Source organism: Anguilla anguilla, chromosome 6, assembly GCF_013347855.1.
Source record: "Anguilla anguilla isolate fAngAng1 chromosome 6, fAngAng1.pri, whole genome shotgun sequence".
NCBI classification, from domain to species: Eukaryota; Metazoa; Chordata; class Actinopteri; order Anguilliformes; family Anguillidae; genus Anguilla; species Anguilla anguilla.
Genome location: NC_049206.1, coordinates 10,959,277 through 10,976,462, shown reverse-complemented (window position 1 = coordinate 10,976,462; position 17,186 = coordinate 10,959,277). Strand labels below are relative to the sequence as shown.

The 17,186-nt window shown below is 40.3% G+C and overlaps 3 protein-coding genes across 8 annotated transcripts in view; 2 read left to right on the top strand and 1 right to left on the bottom strand.

The window, feature by feature from the left end:
• Window positions 1-199: 199 nt before the first annotated feature.
• Window positions 200-6,314, bottom strand: txndc12 (thioredoxin domain containing 12 (endoplasmic reticulum)). The gene is made up of 7 exons (XM_035420197.1): window positions 6,153-6,314; window positions 4,312-4,372; window positions 3,297-3,349; window positions 2,497-2,570; window positions 2,194-2,263; window positions 1,669-1,752; window positions 200-1,318 (listed from the first exon to the last, which is right to left on the bottom strand). The coding sequence occupies exons 1-7, from the start codon at window positions 6,253-6,255 to the stop codon at window positions 1,239-1,241; spliced, it is 525 nt and encodes a 174-aa protein (XP_035276088.1). The 5' UTR covers window positions 6,256-6,314; the 3' UTR covers window positions 200-1,238.
• A 753-nt stretch (window positions 6,315-7,067) lies between these two features.
• On the top strand, window positions 7,068-11,127 carry LOC118229012 (transcription factor BTF3 homolog 4-like). Of its 2 annotated transcripts, none has more exons than XM_035420628.1 (6): window positions 7,068-7,204; window positions 8,270-8,328; window positions 9,050-9,163; window positions 9,474-9,663; window positions 10,426-10,488; window positions 10,730-11,127. In XM_035420628.1, the coding sequence occupies exons 2-6, from the start codon at window positions 8,275-8,277 to the stop codon at window positions 10,774-10,776; spliced, it is 468 nt and encodes a 155-aa protein (XP_035276519.1). In that variant the 5' UTR covers window positions 7,068-7,204; window positions 8,270-8,274; the 3' UTR covers window positions 10,777-11,127. The 2 variants fall into 2 exon arrangements, with proteins under 2 accessions (XP_035276519.1, XP_035276520.1); XM_035420629.1 differs by having other exon boundaries at window positions 10,429-10,488; window positions 10,730-11,123.
• An 838-nt stretch (window positions 11,128-11,965) lies between these two features.
• zfyve9a (zinc finger, FYVE domain containing 9a) overlaps window positions 11,966-17,186 on the top strand; it is a 31,308-nt gene continuing 26,087 nt past the window's right edge. For 3 of the 5 annotated variants that reach the window (XM_035421172.1, XM_035421168.1, XM_035421170.1), the window contains exon 1: window positions 11,967-12,374. The gene's annotated coding sequence lies outside the window, so the exon portion shown is untranslated. Of the gene's footprint in view, window positions 12,375-13,331; window positions 13,836-17,186 lie in introns of those variants that run through there. The other 2 variants (XM_035421171.1, XM_035421169.1) reach the window with 2 other exon arrangements.

Sequence of the window (17,186 nt, the reverse complement as noted above, 5' to 3'; positions counted from 1 at the left end):
TCTTTGTCCAGACCAGATGCAAAAAGTCACAATTGTAATTTCAGAAGAAAAATTGGGGGAGGTTTTAAAGCCTGGAAATTCATTTGAAACTATTTATAATGTCCATTTCAGTTAAATCATCACCAGTCTGGCACAGTATCTAAAAATTCCATTAAAAAGCAAAACATGTACAGAAGAACTCCCGCGGTCAGACGAAAACTAGTGTTGAAAACTTTATTGAACACTTGGCCATGTAAATATACATATAAAATACAACATGGCATGGCAATAACCATTCATCGCAAAGGCTGTTCCTCACATTCAAAAAGGTTAAGTTTATGCAACGCAGATATAAATCACAGACTGGCTCTCATATTTCACTTTTTTTCTTCTTACAAAACAAAAGGAAGGTTTTTTCGTAGATTTTTATTTTTGTACATTTTGAGATTCAATATCTCACTGGCAAACTTCCCAGGAAGTGACAAGTCTATTATCAAATATTACAATGTGGTAATGTATAAACGCCTCATAAAGTCCGCTGACTGAGCTGTGGCCACATATCTTATGTAGCCACAGTGAGGGTAAGAGCTACTGTCATAGAAACGTGTAGAGGAGAGCATGGAAGCACACTACTCAAGTTTACAGAGTTAAACCTGATGTCCTTGTAGTCAGACATAGTGCAGTGCTCTTTCTCTTGCAGTGCTCTTGTTAAGTATGGTGGTGGTGACTAAAGATGTTTTAACTTCCACTTCTTGGATGCGGTTTCACTAAAATTTTGGAAAAGGATTAATTTTAAACTGAGTGAGGAAGCCATGAACAAGACCAACAAAAGAACAACAACAAATGACAGTAAACAGAACAAAACCCTACTTTTCCAGTGTAAAAACTGCACTTGGCCTCATGCTGATTGGAGTGTGCTTTGGTGCCTCAGAAGCTCTCCAGGCTCATGCAGTTTCAAATAATGAGAATTAATTCTTCGCACAATGACCTGGACGGTTGATTTAATGAAGTTTTTTAAATTTATTTTTATTTACTCATTTGGCCTGCTTTTAAGGCGGTAGGCGGCACCAAAGCAGACGAGGAGTCATCTGAAAACCAGAGGAGTGACACGCAGGCTGTGGGCGGTGCGGTGCTGGGCCGGGCCGGGCCGGAGGGGTAACTGGTGAAATGGGGTTGGCCTCCCGTCTCACCCGTGGTCTTGCAGTCCCCGGACCCCGGCCGCAGAAGGCAGCGCACCCACGCCTGCCCTCCCACTGGCCTCACAGCTCGTCTCCCACGTGCGCCTTCCGGAAGGCATCCCCGGTCAGTTTCTCCTGGGCCTCCTTCATCACGGTCACCACTGCAGGGAGCGGGCAGGCCGGTTAAGATAAGATCACCGTACACTGCACTGAAAACAAGATACTGGCCCCAAATAAGTTTCTGCCTCCTCTGTCTGCTGTGGAGGGGAGCAAGGACTCAATGCATGCTGTACTGAGCATGCTTTTATTGGTTTATTTCTGCCACCTACTGGATTCTTGTAGGTAGTGCACTTCGTTACTGTTTAGCATTCCCAGCTCCCACACCGATTGTCCTTTTGAAAGGCCTAATTGCAAACTATGAATATTTGCTTTAAATATATATATAATAAATGAATGAATTAATGAATGAAACAAGAAGAGCCAGTGCTAAACACTGACTCCACATGCCTACCATGGTCTGCATTGCTGTAGAAATACTTGTAATTGGGGTTTCCAGCCTTGTTGGAGAGCTCAGGGTGGACTTTTCCGCTGGGATCTGATAATAAATTAACAGAAAAACCTGAAACGCCATAACTACACTAAAGCCCTCCTAGCACATTAAAAGCATAGTAAAAACCACATTTCAGAAATTGAATTCCCCTCCCTCACACTATAATCAGTTTATAGCAGATTACATTGTTTTGCTATTGATTGCACAAAAGTTTTCATTTTCATTACACTGGAAATGTCGATCAATAGAAAAAGGAGCGCTTAACACACAAGCCAAGACAAAACACTTTCAGAACATTCTATTCTTTCACATTTAAAAATCGATCGATCAAGATTTTCAAGGACCAGGCTCCAACTGCGCAAATTAAAGAACAAATTCCTCAACAGCCAGCATAGTGAGAGCCTTCTAAATAATGCAAAAACAGTGATGTTCAGAGCTAATGGGCCAATGCAAGTGCCATCCTCCTGTTTGCTTCTATTTACTTACCAAGGAAAAGGATTCTAGGAATGTATCCTCCATCTGGACTAAATGAATCATCTTTAGGTTCCTCCTCATCCTGTGGACATAGGAGTTTTCCTGTCTTAGGCTCAAAAGCAGAAGTAGTTCAACCTCTCTCACCCTTAACATAAGGCTGCGATTCGGTTTTATGAATTACACACAAAAGTGCCAAGATCACATAATGTACTGATGTGACTTCAACTTCATCAAAAAGGTTTTCATTGAAATAGCACTGAATTTAAAACCTCTTCTTTTTCAAAGGGCAAAATCCTCTTGAGCAAGCATCCTTACCTCCAGATTGACCATCACAAAGTTGTGAGCCAACTCCGAGATCTCCTTCGACTCTGCAAACTTTGGCTTTAAGGCTTCAGGAAAAAACAGTATTAAAAAGTTGTCGTTAACAAACAAGGAGAGACCATTTAATTGAAACCACAATTCAAGCACCACTGTTAATCAAACATACATAGACAGAGATAAAGCCCTTTATTTTCCAGTCTCAATAACAGAATAACCATGAGCTCAGAGTCTAGGTATTTAATTTCAACAATTCAAAATGCCAATGTTGTACTTCTGGGCCAATCTCAATGTTGTAATGCCCTCTGTCAGTTAGGGAAGGGCAGACAAGTATGCACTCGCCAGTGAAGCACACGCTGCCAACTGCCACTTATTTTCACTCCACACTCCACCAACTGTTATGCAGTCATTGCATCAAGGTGCAGTTCAACATTAGCTGGTGCATACTGACTGCTGGTGCCTGATAGGCCAGAGGGGGCAGTAGCACAGAAGAACACGAGCACATTCTCAGAGCCAGAAACTCCGCCCCCCCGGGCAATGCTACAGCTAATATTATATTGTCCCCTGGGGCTGGCGGTCACAGTTGCTCAGGATTTAACATGGAACCACAGAACACACTGAAGCCCACAGTTTTAGTTGGATGAGCCACTCAGCTGCCCACTAACCACCACCGTTTAGCTTGGGCTTGGCCATGCATGATATTTTCCCACAAAATAAATACACAGTTTTTCACACACACACCCGAGAGGAGAGGTTAAAGGAAGGACTTCCTTCAATGAAAGCAGAGTTACACCCACCTTTGCAGGCTCCACACCAAGTCTTGTGGATGATGACCATCAGGGGCAGGCCACTACAGGAATAAAATTACCAGCAGTCAGCAACTGGGGAAACATGCAATACCAAGACTTCTAAGTATATTAAGTGGTACTGAAGTGAAGATGCCTCGTTATGCCAGCCAAACACACAACTTGCCAAGATCGTGCCTCATTCCCTAATCCCACAACACTACTTGATTTACTCGATCCCACCATGGCCGTGTCTGTCTGTCTGTCTAATGATGTTTTCATTCCTAAATGTGATCTAGCAGAGGTATATGGCATCCATTACCCATTTACATTGTTTATATTGGTAGGAATTGAGATAAACATAATATATATTGAGTATCTTTACATATATTTAACTTCTGTATTGCTTTCAAATTACAATAATGTCCTATAAAAGAAGAGAGTAGGAGACCTGCAGTTGCAACAAATGTGTATCTGTATCTGGTGAGGTTCAACAACAGAACAACAGATTAATTTTTTTTGTTGTTGTTTAGCAAATTAAATTGTTTCATTGCTTTTTCCACAGGTTGAAACTTCTTTTTAATGTTCTTCCAAAAATGACTGAGTTCTCTTTCTTCTTGGGCAGGCAAAACTGGCTCTTTTGAAGAGCTGTAAAGACTATGACAAAAAGGGCACAGTTTGATAATGTCATAATGTTCTTTGAAGTACCTATTGTTGGACATTTAAATCAGTCATTTATGATATCTACCTACCTACCTACCTATCTATCCATCCATCCATCCATCCAGTTTCTTTATGGCAGTGGTAACCAACCCTGTACTTTGAGATCTACTGTCCAGTAGATTTTCACTTTAACCCTAACAAAGCACACCTCATCCACAGGTAGAGATCTTATTGAGCTGCTAATCAGTACAATCAGGTGTACCAAATTAGGGTTCAAATGAAAAACCTACAAGATGTTAGATCTCCAGGAAAAGGGTTGGTTAGCGCTGCTTTATGGAATCTCATTTCCCATTCTGACCGATACCTGGCCTCTGCCTCCTTCTTCCCATCATCCAGGGTCCTCCAGTGGATGTGATCCCCGAACCCTGAAAGAAAGCACATTAGACCAGTCTCAACGCCAACAGGAAGGAACAACACAACTTCAATACAGCCATTCTCTGCTAACATTTCTCAAACCACGCTTGTTCACTGCTGCGCTGCAGCTTGTTCACTGCTGTGCAGTTTTACAACTATGGCTACAAGAACTTAATTCATCATTAGAAAATAATTTGTCTATAATAATTATTTGCATTTATTTAGCGCTTTTCTCACCAGTCAGTGACTCAAAGCACTTTACAGAGATGAGGGGGGGACTTGTCTAAAACACCACCTGGGTGATGCACGGCAGCTGTTTTGCACCTTATCAGCTAAGTTGCAGAGGGAGAAAACAGTTTTTAGCCAATTAAATCAGGGGATGATTAGGTGGCAGGTTAAGAGAGCCACATTGGAAATTTAGCCAGGACACCAGGAAAATGCTGACTCTTTATGAGTTTTTTATGACCTGGGGTTTTTAATGACCACAGAGAGTCAGGACCTCGGTTTAACTTGTCCCCCATCACTGTACTGGAGCACAGGGGATTATTCAACCAGACGGAAGATCGCCCCCTACTGGCCCACTAGCAGCACTTCCAGCAGCAGCTTAGTTTTCCCAGGAGGTCACTCATCCAAGTACTAACCAAGCCCACACTTTAGCTTCAGCCATTCAGCAGGTGGAGGGTACATAGTGGTATGACTGATGGCTATAATTAAAACTACTTTTGTTTTATATCATAATGACTGCAAAATATGACCATTATGTGGCACTGAGTAGTACTGAGCATTATGTTTAATAGTTCTGCAATTAAGATCTCATTTCACATAATTGCATAGTGGCACAGACTGTTCTGATTGATGTAGATTTCTTGATTACTTAAACATGACATCCCTTGCTGAAATAATCTTGGAAGTCACTGTGGACATGTGTGAACAAATGGACTAACTCAGGGTTACACAAAAATGGTTTCCACACAATATGAACCATGTCCCAGTATTGTTAATGACATATGCAATGTGGATAGCATAATGGTTTCTAGTTTCCCATTTAGATGCTGAGCAAAGAACAAAAGTGGGTGTGCCACCACAACGCCACTCTGCTATTTAAAGGCTACAAAAAAGCCTTGTATTACTTTGCGCATCATAGTAATCCCTATTTAGATCTATCTAGAAAACTTGCTGCTTTGTCATGTCTGCAACTATCATTTTGCAGTACATACGCATTTAAGGTAAATAACTGTGGTTATTTTTTAAAATCCCTGACCAAATCCCGCCCTACGCAATCTGATTCCGCAGACCTTAAGCGCAAGTAAGAATTGAGTTTCCAGTCGACCTACCTGAATAAAGGTAACATAAAACCAATTTTGTGAACTCGATGAGACTTTATGCAAGCTTCAAACAAATATAAGAGTTAACTTAAAGCTTGCAGAAACAAAACTGAAAGCCAAGGCGAGAGTGAAATAACACACCAAAGGGACTTATCCAGTTAGGTGCAGAAGCAGCTATGTCAAAAGCACGAATATTTCAGGATAGAATCAAATATGATTCATTAGCCAGGTTTTTTGAATAAGAGACTGTCGGTTATTAAAAATACTGTTCGTTCCATTTCAAGCCAAAAATAAGGTTATAACGTTTAATAATGCTGACTGGACAACTAAAATGAATGTTAGACTGACAGCCGAGAATATATGGAATATAATTTATGAGTGAGCGAGCTAGCTAGTAACACATCATGGCTTTTTTAACATGGAGAGAAGAACGTTCGCTGCCTGTCTGTCTATATGGATGTCTTACCTTTTCCACTCACCTCCGCAGCAGTTACCCCAAAAGAAATAACAAAAACAGCGACGAAACAAGAAAACAAAGCTAAACGAAGAAACGATGTTACCGTCTCCATTGTGAGTTGCAGTGGAGGGCAGGCGTTTACACTCTTGGCTCTCACATCCGGTTAGATATTCCAACACGGAAATGACGAAATGGCGAGATCTGTATGTTTCACGCTGGTGGATACAATGTAGCGAGATGTGTATCAATATACCAGAGTTTAGAATGATGTGATCCTGACTGCAGATGGCAGTCTGTCTATACGAATATGTCTAACAGGCGAGATATCAAAACAAGTGTTTAGAATTTTTCTAAAGACCCGTATCATATCAGTGTATTGCATTATGTCCGTGTTAATTAAATATGTTTATAAAGCTCGTAGCATGCGTTTAATAGCAAAACGACACAACCTAGAGCATTTCCATGTCAAGCATGTAATACTTAAGCTATTTTATGACCACAATAAAATAAAAGCGGAAATGTATGCGTTACATTGTACGCATCATATTATTAGGACATTACAACATCCAGGTTTTGTTTGGTCCCCCCACAGAATGGAATGTATAGCACTTATAGGGCACCATCTGTGGAATGCATCAATGGTACACTTTATATGTAACTGCGACGTAGCCTCGTTTTAAAATGACATTTTAATCCACTATCATGTTAAATCTATGACAAATGGAAAATGCATTTGCTCATCTATGCGAAAACAAGACCAGACAAGTGATGCTTTACGCATGTTTAGAATTGGTGTTGTGGATAGAGCTTTATGCCATGAACAGACAACAGATTGCATTATTATTGGCCTCCACGTCTTAAATGAGATATAAGAACCAATGAACGCTGAATGCGCTGAATGTATGATGTCTACAAGTTTAACTAAGGTTTTATAGAGTCACATGGTCCACAATACAAGTTCTTCCTCAGATCCGCCATCTTTCCTCTCCGCGTGTTTCTGCTTTGGTTTTCGGTGTGGAGCGGTCCAGTGAAAGAACAGCTCGTCTGCCTTCTATTTGCAGGTAAAACATGAATGACATGTAAATACACATAGAAAGAACAATGGCAAACTGAAATAACTGCTCAAAGTCGCCATGTTATTTTGTAATTTATTTTTAGTCTCGCAAGTTTTTATTTTGTTAGCTGACACTGCTTTTTGATCAGAAAAATGATGTAGGCTATTCTAGATTGCTATTAGCTAGTTAGCTAGCTATTGTTGTTTGTAAGAAGGCAGTGATTGGGCCTTATGTTACATGTAATGAATTATATGAAATTCAGTAAAGTAACTGTTTAAAAAGCACAGCCGTTGCACTATCAAAATCGTTTGTCATTCTGAAATAGTTATAGCTGGAAAGCTGTCGGTAGCTAACATTGCCAGCTGTGTGTACGACATTTTTGGCTAGGCATTCAGCTAGCTTACTATCTGACTAGCTAGTCTGATTACCAGCGAGCATTTTCTTTGTTCTGACACATAATTTGTTTAGATAACCAGGTAATGTTTCTCCTTCATTCAGATAGTAACGTTACAGTGAGCACGGCGTCACTATTGGAATATAAGACCTAGCAAACCTGCTTGCCACATTTGATTTCCCTATGCTTGTCGGTACCCGAAGCTGCTCCAACAATGAAATAGTCCTTTCTCAATGGTTTTCTTCCGCAAACTTACAGCCATGTGTTTCTGACAAGATCTGTCAAACCGTTATTTGCTAACCACTTGAACTTTGGAATCCACTGAGATGCCCTCTAAAGAAACTATAGCACATCCTATATGGCATTTGCAACGCGGTGGTCAAAATTGCAACCATACAGTACATAGTGAGATGGAGTAATTTGTTACACAGTAGTATAAACTGTTACTTTTAAATTTGCTTCAATATTGCACTGCTGTGGATCGCTTGTTACGAATCATACGTTGTCAGGATTCGGTTAAAACAAGTAGATTGCAACATCGTAGCTTTCGTATTTAAGTGTTGAGGTCACGCGAAACTAATCATTTGTTGTCCCTCAACTTCTCACTTGAACAATTGCGGTAATTCGTTCCTAATAAACATGCCATGTTTCTTTTTTTTATTTTATTTTTTTTTTAGATAAAATGAATCAAGAGAAATTGGCAAAACTCCAGGCTCAGGTCCGAATAGGTGGAAAGGTATGGCGCGTGGTCTACTTTTGTCTTTTCCCCAAAGCAGAATCCAAATAAATTATACAAACACTGGAATCCAGTTGTAATCTGAACGTTTCAGACTATAGTATATGACATTAGAGTATATGTTAGTATCAAGTACTGTGAAATGCCACTTCAGTGTCATATCTTAATCTATCCTTGTTGAAATGACGTGCACCATTCATACAAATGTTTTTATCTTCCTGTCTAATTTAACTTAAACCATGAAACTTAGTCAGAATTCAGTCTTTTTTTAATGTTAAACCAAGTTTCCCCTTATTTGTATTAGCAAAAAGTCCTGGGGCAGTTTATGCTTGGTTGGATTTTGATGTCAGAAAACAGCTGCTAACACGCGGCAGAGCCATCGCAGTTTCCCTGACATCAGCATTCCTTTTATGGGGAATTCTTTGACCCGTTCAACTATAGTGAGTGGCATTGTTCACTTCCTGAAGTTTAAGAGGCTCCGGCCTCTCTGTTGCATCAAACGAGCTTAAAACGGCTCCAAGTTTTTCCCCTCACCCGAGTTTCCCTTTCTTTGTCCCATTTCCTGATTCGTGCCCTTCTTAATGAATGAAATGATGTCAAGACACTATCGTGTACTCAATTAATAAGGGAATACACAGTATTGTCAACCATTTTGTCATTTTACCCTACATTTGGCACATGCATGCTGCGATTATGATAACACCAGGGCTTTGGTTTCCAGGGCACAGCACGGAGAAAGAAGAAGGTTGTACACAGAACAGCAACGGCTGATGACAAAAAACTACAGAGTTCTTTAAAGAAACTGGCTGTTAACAACATTGCTGGTATTGAGGAGGTAAGTTACTCATGAAACGTGTAATTGTCATTGCAGAATATATATGAATTATGCTCATTTGGCTGATTATTATTAGACTTGTCTAGAGGCTTTTACAGGACAACTGAAGTTCTGAATGCAGTACAGGCCTTGTGAGATGAGCAGTGGATTGTAGCATCTTTGAGTACTTTCAATGAAAAGCTAAATTTAAATTTTGAAGAGTTTTTTTTAGTCATTGTTCTGTATGTTTGGGCAATGAAGCTTGAAATTGATTTTTATGGATTGGGTGTATTTTAAAGGCTTGTCCTAACCAGAGTTTGCTCCTTGCAAGGTGAACATGATCAAGGACGATGGGACTGTGATTCACTTCAACAACCCCAAGGTGCAGGCCTCTCTGTCTGCCAACACCTTCGCTATCACGGGCCACGCAGAGACGAAGCAGCTCACAGAGATGCTCCCGGGCATCCTCAGTCAGCTGGGTGCCGACAGCCTGTCCAGCCTGCGCAAACTTGCAGAGCAAGGTGGGTGGAGCCTAACGCTGTGGAATTAGTTTAGCAAAGCACCACTATTAGCCCAGGAAGAAAATGAGCTGCCACCACTCAATGAATGATCAAATTTCAATCAAGGAAACCCTGGCTACAACTAACAACTACAAACGGTTGTACAACTGCAGCTAACCAACAACCACTCAAAATAAAAGTGCAAGGTTTACAATAAAGATTTTTCTGTGTGAAAGAACAGTGATGTTATCATTATGTTGTATACAGAATAATTACTTGGTGTGAATGCTACTTAAAATGAAGGCTGAGAAATATTTTGGCTTTCTTTATGAATGAGAACAGACTGGTTGCTGGGAGAGATTATGGTGGTGTTTCAGTGCAGTTCCTTAATTGGTTTTCTTTGGTTGTTTTTTTGGTAATTGTTGTAAAAATTAATTGTGGTTGGTAATTGTTGTAAAAATTAATTGTGGTTGGTAATTGTTGTAAAAAGTAACATTTGTTTTAATATGAATTTTATCTCCCTGCCTTGCCCTGGCTGTTGCATTTAGTCCCTGTCAACTCTCATTATGTATTTGGCTGTGAGCATTGATGGTCTTGTCTAGTTTGGCCATCTGAAATTCAATAGAGCAAAACAATATAAATATACCATGAATGTGCGTGGTATTCTGAAATATACTTTGAAACCAGAGGATGCATTCAAAGCAAGGGTTGTACTTAAATTTTATGATGGATGGATACATATTGGACTGTATAATTGTGCTTATTTTACATGTTTTTATTTAGCAGTTTTTGATAACAAAGCACCCAAAGCAGAAGACATTGACGAAGAAGATGACGATGTACCAGGTAATGGTTCTGAACATCACATAATTTGAATTGATGGTGAATGCTGTGTTGATGGACATTTACTATTGCTAAATAGTAAGGTTGAATGTTATTATATGGCATAATATTTCAACTTTATTTTGTGCCAAAGACAGGAAATCTTGCATGACGATGTACAGAATTTCCTTTATTTCCTTTTAATGAATTTTAATGTTCACCAGACTGATGTTGCTGAACTGACTGCTGTATTCTGCCTCTGCAGATCTCGTAGAGAATTTTGACGAAGCCTCGAAAAATGAGGCAAACTGAGATTTCCCCGGAGAAGAGGGAACACATTTGTGGGACTGCATTCAAGAGGCAGCTTGCTCCTTCGTCCATCAGAAAAAACTGATGTAGTTCATCACCACCACTACCCACCAACTGAAGACTTTTTTTGTATTTTTAACAGCCAGCCTGCTTCTGGATCTTCCTTTCAGAAGGACTTGTGCTCTTAACAGCAAAGCCCCAAACGATACCCAATGGTTAAAATTGACCTCTGAATTGCCGGCCCTGGCTATGGTACCAGTGGCCAGGAAGAACGCTAGTCTTATTTAAGTTTCGTTTTTTTTTTTTTTTTTTTCCTTTTTGTGAAACACGAAATAAAAGAGATTGATTAACCTTTCCTATATGGTGCTGATTTTTTTTTTTTTTAGGTGTGTGTCAAATGTGTTTACAGTTGTCAGGGATGGATGAAGTGTTGTAACCTCAGATAGATACTGAGAGTTGTATTGTACCTGCCATGAAGTATATCTGCATGGGGGATCATTCTCCCTTTAGGTTCAAATACTAGATTAGATATGGTGTGTGTGTGTATGTGTGTGAACGGATATAAAATATCCCAGTGGGTGGTGCTGTTTTCCTTGATGGAATAAAAATGCATGTAATCACATAGTCTTGTATATGTTTATCTATCAAACAGTCAGCATTCATCTCATGCACCTGGGATAGTGAGGAAACTCACTAAAACATTCAAGCTAGTTACTGTGAAATACAAAATTACCTGAATATGAGAAATGCCTGCTATTTCTAATTACTGTAAACTTGTATGCACCTAATTTAAACTATTTTAAACAATTTCCTATTGGGCAGCATATTTTGCCTCTTGGTTATTCCCTAAGGGGCTGCTTAAAGGTTAAACAATGGCCATATGTGTGATTCGGTTCTGGCTTTTACAGGGTTATGGATGTGTTTGAACATGGTAAGTGAACATGGTAAGTGAGCTGTCGCGTACTTTTACACTACTGTGCATTGCTCGTGTTACATATAATACAATTCTAAAATAAAATGCATTATATTAAATTTTATTTGCGGAAGGGTAGAATTAAAGTACCACCATTGCAAGCTTAAAAATGTATATCGAGACATTTTATGCTGTTCCGCTGGCACTGTATTCGTATCTCCCTAGCGCAGGGGGCGCTATCTATCCATTACTTTGATCCGCAGACCCCAATTTGTGAAGCTGGAAAATCAAAGTCGGGGGGATTATGAAACTGATGCCATTTTGGTTCAAAACGAACCGTGATGACTATTCCTCACTCCTCGCCACCAGAAATTGCTAGGGAGCCAAGATGGACCACTCTATTCCAGCTTCGTATCCCTCTCTAACGTTACGCTAAATCTTTGGGGGAGGGGTCGTGTGCTCTTGCTGAACTATTCGACTTATACTGAAGCATAAGACGTCGGAGTTCACTCACTCAAGGGGGTTCACAAATCTGTGAAGAAAAAAAGTAAACATAGAAGATCGGAACTGTCAATCTACATTAATTGCTATAGTCTAGTACTTCTAGCTAGCGTGGTTAATAAAACATGCAGATTTTCAACAGAGGAATTTCTTGGCGCCCGGGTGTATGAAGATGAGGAATCCTCCTGTAAGTGCATACGGTGCAGTTTGTTTTTCTTTAGCAAAAAACTGTTTAGCAAGCGTGGTAGTTGCTTATGGGTGTTGCGGAATGCTAGGTGTGGTGTACATTCGCAAAATGTAGCTAGCTAATGTGTTAGCTTCATGAGCTATCTTAGCTAACGGACATTTGTGAATGTATTGAAGGAGACGCAAGAAAATATAGGCTAGACAGTGGAGATATTTAAGACGTTACATAATATTGCTCATATTACTAGTCTAGGTGAAACGTTTAGCTACACATTATCTAGCTAACTGTTTACCCTATATCAAAAAATAACATTTTTGCTGCATAGTTTACCGAGTTACCGAGGTTAGCTACCAACACAATGTTGCCTATAAAATTGTGATTCAGTAATTTAGCTAACAGATAATTTCATCATCACTGCTTATGTAGCTAGGTAACGTTAGTATGGCTATTAACGTTACTTGTCTTTGTATGTAATAAAGTGCTAAGTTGTAGCTAACTGATTATGTTCGTCGAAATTACTGCGACTCGACATTCCATAACAGTTGAGTGTAAGCACAGCCATAAAGTCACTGCAGGATACGTGCTTGAGCAGCTCAGACTTGGCTAAGTTTAGCAAAACATTGCTAAACACTACTAGATTCCAAGCAGGTTGACCATGTATTTGTTTAACTCGCTAGCATGCTGGTGTTGTTGGTGTATTCCAAATTATTACTGACGTTAGACAAGTCTAGCTACATAATATGAATGCTAGCAAGTAAGTTACTTAAAATATAGTTCGCTATACTAGACTAACCGTTCGCTAGCAATTTGTAATGTTGCTGGTGAAGAAATGCTTAACGTTCACTCCGTGTAGAGGATTGTTCCCCCAATAAGTTTAAACTAGGAGGCTAGCTAGCTAGGTATAAAGACAACGAGCTAGCGAGTTCACGGTGTACATTACGAAAACTTCAATGTGGCCTAGTCAGGTATCAATAGGTAGACTACCTATTAATAACCGAGTCGTCGTGAGTAACTCAACTTAAATTACAGCAGGCTAGAAACAATGCTAAGTAACCACTCTTGTAACATTTTTAGTTAGTCTACTAACTTAGTCTAGCTTTGTTCGCCTACGACCGCAGTGACAGCGCATGAAGGGAATGAAAAACCGTAGAGAACGGTTCAGCAAAAATAACCTGATCACTTATGATTGTTTTGGTGGCTTGTATTGTAGTGAATTAAGCGGACGATGGTCAAACAACAGATCTTCGATAGCTAACGATAATTTATTTGTAACATTCGCTATTTAGTACGGTTAGTCTAATCCTTTTTGTCAGTGTGGACAACGGTAACTTGCATTGCCACACACAGACAGGCAACAGCCCATTGATCTTCCACGCTCCCAGCTTATTTCGGCTAATTTATTGTTTTATTGATATCTTTATCATGCTCACAAGCAACGAAAGATACGTAGCTATATTAATTGTAAGTATGTTTTATGTGTGACATCAACTGTGTTTTTAAGATTACTCCTTAAAACTAAGGCATGTTATTTTTAAATTCGTATTTTGCGAATGTGTTTGTGATTCCATGAAAGGACTAAACATATTGCTGCAGGATTAACTTTCTGTCAAGAGATCCATGTTCTTTATTTTCCGTTATTGTTTATAAATCCGGCTTTAGATTGCTACCTCTGCTGTAGTTTACTGACAATATTGTGAAATACTTTAAGAAGCATTTAGCAGGTCACTGGCGTGGCAGTACGGACTAAAAGGGCAAGGCATGTGTCTTAATTCAGGTCAATACTACATGGAGAATAGTACATTATCTGTTGATGTTAACTTTTGTATTCAAGGTATCTGCATACTCAGTTTTCCTCCTTAATTACCAGTAAAAAACAAACAAACAAAAAAGACTGTATAAACCTGCTAATATGATTTTATAACAGTATTTATTTGAACATAAGCTGGCTTAAAAAAAATGCCACAGGCAATAGTGGAAAAGCTTGTTTCTAGTTATGACAAAAACGTCTGTTATATCTGGGGTACCTTACTGTGCTACAGCACCAGTAATTTTTGGTGCCTCATGACAAAGAATTCCCATCATCCCTCTGTGTCATTACTTTTATTTAATGAGTAGTTTTCTCACCACTCGGGCTGCTTAAAGTGTAACATTGATGCCCAAATTCACAGGTCGCAGAAATATCTTGGGAAATTATTGAAGTAAAACAATCTCAGATGTTGACTACTGCATGTGGGGAAAAATGTAGCGGAATGTGTAGTTGTGAGCACGCTTGTCTGCTGTTGAATGCCACAGATGTTCCCTGAACATTTCATCTGCAGTACTGTGAAGGGTGATTTGCATAAGCTTGGTGGAAATGCTGAGTCCTTGCAAAGGTATTTTTTGCATTAACATCAACTGAAGCCAGCCAGAACCATGTACAGTTCTCCCAACCTATGAAGTCATGTGAGCTCTGTGACCCAGTTATGTTACCCCCCTCCACATACATTCTTCCCCCACAGTGCAATTCTTTAATATTGGTGTGAAACGACAAGGACAGCCTACAGAATCGTTCCCGATCTGCAGATTGAAGGGTCCCATAGAGACAGATTGCTTGAACGTGAGCCGTATTTCAGCATTCCCATTGCTTGCTACCCGAGCAGAAGGCTGCTCTGAACCTCAGTGACTGCCAAAATCAAGTCTACTTCTGAGGTGGAGGTGGAGTTGGAGCTGTGGAGGGCGGCATCATGCCCCGAGCCAGAGGAACTGAACCTTGCGGTAGCACGTCCTGTTGCTTTACCCAGTAATTGTCTCCCAAGATGCGAGGTCGTTTTATTCTGTCAGTACTCATAAGATCACTTGTGGAGAGTGTTTGCTCGCGCTCGGTGAATCATCCCGCCTCCCTTCCCTTTTTGTCGTTTCATGTTAAATTCAGATCAAAGCTCTGAAAATAATCTTATAATGGCTGTGGACGTCTGTGGTGGAGTGTCCCTGCAGACTTCCTTCTCTGTGACAGAAAGTCTGCAGCATTCCCCTGCTCTCTTCAGCTATGCATCAAAGCAGAGATTACGTTCTGTTGCTTTCAAACTTCTCCTTTTTGTATCAGCGCAGTGCTGGCATGTTGAAGGTGCCATCACTGCCAGCAGCTGCGTTGCTCATCTGGTATACCTGGTTGAGGTGCAGTGTGTCACATTGGCTTGGAACTCCGGGAGATTATTGCCAAGCAACATGCTGGTCATGGTGTTGCCTTTTAAAAGGAACATTTCATGGCATGTAATGCAAGCATCCCATTAGTAATAAGTTCTCACTGAGGGAGTCATGGGAGAGAGTCGCGGGTGGGTCGAAGCTGAGAGTTTGTCCGACTGTGGTTCCAGGAGCGAGAGAGGAATTGTGCGCTGCTCATAAATGACGGAAATAATCAAACAGCATTTCCCGTCACCTCCCCTCGTCAGTGTTGCCCGGGCAGATAGGGAAGGGGAGAGGGAACAATAACAGGAACCATCGCCTGAAACTGCTGAAATTGCCATCGCATTCCAGCACTGTCAGGCTGGAGCGAGACGCAGTGCCCCTGAGATACAGCGTCCTACCTCAGGCGGTAAGCCGTGAAGCCTGTTGGCTTCGAAAGCAAACAAACAGTACAGTTCAGCCGGCCTCTTCCAGCGGGGATAAGGATGCTGGTAGTCTGGGTCGCAACTTTTAGGCCTGTTTCCTTTTTCTTTTTTGTTTGTGATGTGGAATCTGTCTCCGCTGCCTGTTCATGTAAAGCGGAAACGAGACAGTAGTCCACACTCGTCCAAGCTGTGAGAGGATTCACTTGTTTACACGTGGGAAGTCGCTTAAAAAAACACTGCTAGGAATTTCCATGTGAAAGTTCTGCGGTCCCGCAATGGACTTGGACTCGGTTTTTTTGCCGTGCTGTCTGATATAGTGTACTTGACTTAACACGTGGGTAAAATTAACTTAGTGGATTCAGGTTAATTAACACATCATTATGATTTTTGTGGTCAGTGCAATGAAAGAAAAAGCATGAAAAAAAGGGGATCATTGCATAAATTCATTACTCAGTGAAGGAAAATGAACACTGCAGTTAGGTTGAATCTAGGAAGGAAGGAAAATTGTGCGTTGATTTCTTCTGTTGTTTGGTACAGTGCCACCTCTGAGTTCACTGTTGTTTTGCATATTTTTGTACAAAATTGATAGATGGCTTTTGCATGGACCACAAAGGTGAAGTGTTCTTAACTGTGGTAAGTGCAAATTTTTGTTACGTGTGTGATCATTTGGGTGCATAATTGAGGCTCATTACTTAATGACGGTAGATGTTATTCTGTTCAGCGAGGCTGGTCTCGCGTGCATTTCAAGAGTTTAGACCTTTGCCTCCTCCGCAAAGTGCACATAGAAGTAATTTCAAGTTAATCGCATCTTTGGTATACTTTGCATGCATGAATGACAGTAGTGCTGTGGATGCGTCAGGAGCTTTGACGTAGAAGGATTAAGCAGAGGCTGTGCTATCTGCCAGCGTTTGACTTGCACTTCTTGTTTGAAATTGAGTGAATCACTCGGTGTGCTCACATATTGACTTCAGGAAAATGGAACATGCTTTTGTTCCATTATACATTTTACCTATGAATATATGCTATTGTTATGCTAATTCACAAAAAAAAAAGATATAGCACGTGCGTGGCCATCATAGACTTTAAGTGCCCTCCTTTGATATAAATGCTAATCTTTTGAGTAGGAAATGCAAATCATTGCGCATATAAAATCCTTTTAAGACCTTTGACGGAAAAGGGCACACGTGAAATTATTTTCTGTGAACGTACAAAATATGTACCATAC

Bases quoted from the DNA above. Each gene is read 5' to 3' on its own strand.
- txndc12 (XM_035420197.1), bottom strand. From the start codon at position 6,255: ATGGAGACGGTAACATCGTTTCTTCGTTTAGCTTTGTTTTCTTGTTTC. The intron at 2,571-3,296 runs GTGGGTGTAACT...TTTTTCCTGAAG, and splicing joins TTGGTGTGGAGCCTGCAAAG to CCTTAAAGCCAAAGTTTGCA. The intron at 1,753-2,193 runs GTAAGTAAATAG...ATTTATTATCAG, and splicing joins TCCTAGAATCCTTTTCCTTG to ATCCCAGCGGAAAAGTCCAC.
- LOC118229012 (XM_035420628.1), top strand. From the start codon at position 8,275: ATGAATCAAGAGAAATTGGCAAAACTCCAGGCTCAGGTCCGAATAGGT. The intron at 8,329-9,049 runs GTATGGCGCGTG...TTTGGTTTCCAG, and splicing joins AGGTCCGAATAGGTGGAAAG to GGCACAGCACGGAGAAAGAA. The intron at 9,164-9,473 runs GTAAGTTACTCA...GCTCCTTGCAAG, and splicing joins ACATTGCTGGTATTGAGGAG to GTGAACATGATCAAGGACGA.